The 6,023-nt window shown below is 55.1% G+C and overlaps 1 protein-coding gene across 1 annotated transcript in view; it reads right to left on the bottom strand.

The window, feature by feature from the left end:
- The window catches only part of COL11A2 (collagen type XI alpha 2), a 61,569-nt gene that overhangs the window by 55,250 nt on the left and 296 nt on the right, over positions 1-6,023 (bottom strand). The window contains 5 exon segments of the mRNA XM_006769177.1: positions 546-623; positions 1,463-1,654; positions 3,039-3,201; positions 3,680-3,890; positions 4,026-4,175. Coding sequence (XP_006769240.1) covers positions 546-623; positions 1,463-1,654; positions 3,039-3,201; positions 3,680-3,890; positions 4,026-4,175 — 794 coding nt within the window.

The raw sequence follows: 6,023 nt of genomic DNA, 5'->3' as shown, positions 1-6,023 counted from the left end.
TAGCAAGAAGGAAGGCAAAGCAGCACCCTGTCCCTGGCGGAGGGCAGTGTCTCTGTGTGGGGGGTGGGGGAAATCGCAGATCTTGCAGCCCCTTTGAAGGGAGGACAGCTGAGGGAGAATGATTCTCCCAGGTCCTAAAGATTTGGGGGCAGAGATCTGGATGCCCCGGCTCTACCTGCCGGTAACTGCTGCCTCTGGTCCTGGGGGGGCCCCGGGCAGTGGGGAGAGCTGCCCGTCGGGCTGGGCGCCGGGAAGGGGAAGGCTGGCCCCGCGCTGGCCCAGAACCTCCAATTCGAGAGGATCTCCAGCCTGATGAGGGGGCCGCGGACCTCTTGGCAGGTGGGGCAGGCTTTCGGGGTGGGGTGCGACGCCCCCTGGGGGAAGAGGGAGCCCTGTGGCTGGGGCTCCGAGGCCGCTGCAGCAGAGACATGGGAGGCGATAGTAAGGAAACTCCCATAATCTAACTGTACGGTTTCTCTCCTTGAACTGGGTGTCATAGATGTGGTGGGCGGAACAGGAGAAAGGAAGGGGTCCCTCAAGTTTACCTGGTAGTCAGGGGTTGTCCCCGCAGTCATCTCATCGTAATAGAGGGGCTCGTAGTCATAGTGGAGAGACTCAGTGGGCTGGGGTTAGGGAAGAGGCAGTGGGATAGGTAGGAAGGGGGGGGTGTGAGGGAGGTGAGATGGTATGGGATTGGGAAGTGAGGTAGGAGAGGAATTGGAAAACAGAGTTGGGGATAAAAGAGAGGTTGGGGGACAGGAGAGAGATGGGGAGAGGCAGGAAGGGGGGATGGGTCCCGCATGTGAGACAGAAGCAGACATAATTAAGAGATTGATGCTTCAACTTTAGACTACAGGCCCCAGATCATATCTGTCACCTGAACCTTCAGAGCTCCACCCAACCCAGAGTCTTCTTGTCCTTCTCCCATGCAGCCCCTTATCCTACACCTCCATGTGCAGGGGCCAGAGATGGCCCCACCCCACCTTCCACAGACTCACCACTCTTTTAGGATTCCCTCTACTATTCCCCCCCGCTTCTCCTCCTAGCCCTTACCATTATTACTTCTTTCTCCCTGTTTCGGTCTCTCCCCTCCTCTGTCCCCAAGTCTCACCCACACCCTCTCTCCCAATCTCTTAATTCAAGGAAGGGATGGGGAACCCAAGGACATAGTCCAGGAAGACTGGCAGAGGAGACACAAGGAGGGGACACAGCTCCCAGCCACGAACTCTTCATAACGACTCTTTTTATTTTTAAGTGAAAATAAAAAGGTTGATGAATGAAGACTGGGGGTGAGTGATGGGAATAGGGAGGTATGATTGGGGATGGGCATGACGGGGGGGGATAAAAGGAGCCCAAAAAGATTGGGGAGCTCTGGACATTGGGGAATCCCCCTGGGGAAATATCTGGGAATCTTCCCTCCCTGGGGGGCTGCTGCGGTTTGGGGTCCACCCAACTCCCTCACCTGTCTCTGAGGTTCCTGGTTCTGGGGCCGATGAAGTCGTGCTGGTTGCTGCTTTGGAGACCTCTGGGCTCTGTGAGACTGTTGTTTCTGAGGTCTCTCCCTCCAATCCCCCTCACAGTCCAGCTCCTTCTGTTCACAGGAGCCGTAGGCAGCTTGTACCCCCGGAACAATGACAAGCTCTTGGACATCACCCTGTAGAGATATGAGGAAGGAACACCAATGGCAGGAGACAGAAAGGGCCTCAGAGAGAGACAAAGGGTATAGTCCGGGACAAAAGGTAGGCGGCCAATCCTAGGTAAAACTATATAATGGAAGGTCATTACCAGCTCTCCATGGGCACAGCCCTTTCCAGTTCCCATGGGACCTTCACAAGCACTGGGGAAGTCAGTAGCACAGGGTCTTTATGCCCACTTTTCATATACATTCCATTCAGAAAGGCTCAGAGGCAATGGCTGGCCCAAGGTCACTCACAGTGGTAGAGTCAGAACTAGAATTCCGCCCAACTCTGCATTCAGGACTCTGCCTATCTGCCTGCCCTTGTGGTTTTGCCGGAGCCTTTTCACAGGGGCTTCTGGAGACAGTGGCCCAGCTTTAGCTGCTTTGACCTTCCACTGGCAGTAATGATGGGAATTCTCAGGACCTCTAGAATGAGGGAGGGGGATTCCAATGGCCTTTATTTGTGCTCATATGTGGTGCTTAACACAACCTGCCTTGTATTGTTGTTTGAAGATACTGTCTCGCCTCCAGAGAACGGGGGAGTGCCGTGGAATGACAGAAACCTTATATTCTTCTTCTGTTTTCCCCTTGGCATTGGGTAAGCAGGTCTTCAGAAAATGTTAACTGACTGGCTGGATGGGCGGGTAGGTGAGTAAATGGGGATTCAAATGCATGACTGAATGGGAAGGTTGATGGATGGTGAAATGAATGAATGAATGAATGAATGAAGTTGGTGAATAAGATAGAATCAGATTGGTGGGTAGATGTATAGAAGTAACTATGTGGATAAATCAATGGTTGGATGGAGGATGTGAAGGTGAGGAGAGGGTTGTGTAAATGGTGGATCAATGGTTGCATGCATCCTTATATGCATGGGTAGATGGGATGGGTGGGTGGATGGATGAGTGAGTAGATGGGCGGGTGGGTTAAAGAGGATAGATGGATGAAAGGATAGATTGATAGATAAGTGGTTTGAAGGAGCGAGTGGCTGAGCAGGGGAAGGATGGGCAGATGGAAGGATACAAACCTGGATGCTTGAGTAGATGGGTGACTATGTAGCTGGACAGATGGGTGAGTGGATGAATGGGTGAATGGATAGAGAGGTTGGTTGAATGGATGGATGGGCAGAGTGATAAAGACTGAGTGACAAAATAAGTGGCTGTGGACGTTCCTGCAATATAAGTGGACACTAGTTCTCCTATAGAGAAAATTAGCCCTGCGGATAGGAAATGAGAATATAAACTCAAGAGAGGAAAAATGACGAGCTAGGGCATAGGAAGATGGCATGCTGGGGCCAGAAGGATCATGGGCACAAGATATGGGACCAGAAATCACTCTGCCCTCTGGCTGCCCTGGTTACCTCAAAGACTTCTTCATCCAGGATACGGGCACCAAAGATGATCACTCCATGGGTGTCCAACACTGGACGAGCACTTCGGGGGAGCGGCCGGGTGACTCGCTTCTTGCAGTCAACAATGAGGGTGACAGATTGGCCCTTCACAGCCACACCCACACGGTGCCACCTGGTCATGGTGGGAGAGGCTTAAGTGACTGACTGAAGAGGGGAAGTCAACAGAGCTGGGGAGCAGTTGATGGAAGGGTTAAGGCTAATAATATTAATAATAATACTAATAATAGTAGTAGTAGTAGTAATCACGGTAGCCATTATTTATTGAGTGCTTACAGTGCACCCAGCACCAAGAAATACATTTCTCATTTGATTCTCTTGATTGTATTATCCCTCTTTTACAAACACAGAATGGAGGCTCAAAAAGTTAAGTAACTTGTCCAAGGTACAGGCTGGTACTACACACAAGGATTTAAACTCTAAAGCCCAAACTCTGAGCTACAAGTGCCTGAAGTGTGGGCAGTGGGTAGGTGAGGTGTGGCCAAAAGGCTGGGCAGGGTTTTCTAGTTTAGGGAGTAGGGGTTCTGGGGCAGTGGCCACAGGGGAGTTCCTGAAAGCACAGGCCAGGCAGAGCAGGGAACAAACTAACTTACTTGCCATCTGCTAGGTTGAGGCCTCTGAAGACTGGCTGAGCTGGAGGTCGAGGCCGGCCAGTCTGGTCCTCATACAGGAAGCGGACGGGTCGGCCAAGCTCCAGGCCCAGCTGTCGGATGCCCTGGGCACTATAGAGAGTCAGGAGGGGAGCTTGGAGACCAGGGCGGGTCCGGACCACAGTCAACAGAGAGAAATCTTTGGGAAAACCTCCTAGGACCCAAGAGAGACACAGACAGGTGGAGTGAAAGGCGAAAAGGGCCATAAACCCATTCCCTGCAGGTTTCTGCTCTCAGGCCCCACCCATGACCTAGCCCAGCTCTCCCTGCTCCACCCAGCCGCCCGTACCTGGGAAGAGCTGGCGGGTGGGTGCGCTGAGCTGAGCAGGTCGGGACACTCGGTAGGCCACATCAGCTGGACACACGCCTCTTGCCCTCCGGACACCATCAGGGAGGGAGGGGAACCTCAGGGCCCGGAGCACATCCACAGGGGGTGCACCTGGGAGAGTCCATGAGGGTCAGGGGAAGGGACACACCCTCAGGAGGGCCTGCAGAGGGGACATTTGTGGTGCAGAACTCTACTCCTGGGCGCGCACTCCCTGAGAGCAAAGGCCACCTTTCCCTTACCTGCTCCTGGGTGGGTGGGAACCGCCACAGGAGCACAGCGGAGACCCTGTGTTCATGCTCACTCCTGCCGCCTCCCTCCCAGCAGCCTGTCTGCTCGCTCTCTTCCTGTCTCTGCCTGAGAATCCCTCTCTATTCTCTCTTAATCTCTCTCTCAACTCTCCACCGCGACCGCCTCTTCTTTCTCTCACTGTGTCTCTTCCTCTCTTTGCCTCTGTATCTGCTGGTCTTCTGTCTCCCTGTCTTTTCTGTCTTCCTCCATAACCCTCACTCTGTCCACCTTTTCCTTTCCTGGTCGTTCTCCCTCTCTCACTCCCTCTCTGGGTCTCTGGGTCTCTGGCCTCTGGCCCATGTCTCCAGCACAAACAACATCTGGGCAATCGATCATCCTGGGCACGGGAGGCGCAGGGCTCCGGGAGGGAGCAGAGAGGCGCTCCACGGGAGCGGGCTTCAAGCTGCTGCCGCTGCCCCAACAGGGAGGTGGGTCATTCTACCCACGCTGAGGCAGGAGATGCCAGGAAGAGCCACCTAGGGCCGGTGTCCCTAGCGTGAGAGATGGGCTGGGGAGGGGGGTGGAGGGGAGCCTGCAGCTGCCACGCGGACCCAGAGCCAGTCCAGGGCCCTGAGCCACACATCTGTGGATCCCATCAGAGTCCTTGCCCAAAACCAGGCAGGCTCCCCACACCTGGAACTCTGACCCTCCCCCCGACCCCCACCCCTCAGCACCCAAGACCCGGGCCACCAGCCCTGTCCCCTAGGACTGGGCTTCCTTGGCTCACACTCCGGAGACAAAGGTCACCTCTCCATTCCTTGCTCCTGCCATTCACACTCCTCACACCATCAGCTCCAGATTGGAAAAGCCCCAAAGAAAGTTCCTGCAAAACTTTCATAGAGGCATGAGGCAGGGCAGGGCAGAGCTGTCTGGAGAGAAAGCTGGGTGGGGTGGGTGAGGTGGTGCCGGCAGGCAGAGAAAAGGCCCTTTGAGTCCAGGAGCCGGGAAACCACGGCTTTGCCCCCCCCCACCTCCCCCGCAACCTAGCCTGGCCCCTGCGTGTGGCAGCTCCACAAACACCAACACACAAGGGCTGCTTTGAGAGACAGCGGGTGAGACACAGAGACTCACAGAGACCCCAGGCCAAGGAGACCTCAAAGGCCCCGCGCCCACCAACCCCCAGGAAAGTGCAGCTCGATCCTAGAGATGACTCCCACAGGCTGCCCACCTGTCTCCGCACCTCAGGCACACACGTGCCCAATATCTCAGGCTTCAACCTGCCCACAGGCTCCCCCCCCCACGCGCCCCCCGCAGCCCCATCACCCCCTGCCCTCCACCTCTGGGCCAAGTGCCCCCTTCCTTACTCTGAATTCCGCCTTGCGGAGTCCCATCTCTACAACTCAGCTCCCAAATAAGAGCATCATCTCAGCATCTCCCCACCTCCGTGCTCCAGGGTCCCTTTCCCCCAAGAAAGACTCTTAGACCCTGCACACTTGCTCCTTGTCCCTGAGCTCACACTGCTCACAGCTGGGAAGTTCTTCCTTCTGTAATCTAATCTAAATCCTTTCTGCTGTTATTCCGACCACTTTCTTTCCAAAGCAGAGGAAATGAATAGTCAAGTTATATGCAAATCAGTCTCCAGTGTTTTAAGGAGTAGGGGGCGGCTGGCTGGAGCCTGCCTAGCACCCGGGTGCTCTCAGTCCCCTTCCCTGCCCTCCCCTCCCACCACCC

Source organism: Myotis davidii, unplaced genomic scaffold (genome assembly GCF_000327345.1).
Source record: "Myotis davidii unplaced genomic scaffold, ASM32734v1 scaffold4, whole genome shotgun sequence".
NCBI classification, from domain to species: domain Eukaryota; kingdom Metazoa; phylum Chordata; class Mammalia; order Chiroptera; family Vespertilionidae; genus Myotis; species Myotis davidii.
The sequence above is the reverse complement of the archived record's forward strand: the minus strand, read 5'-3'. Positions and strand labels throughout refer to the sequence as shown.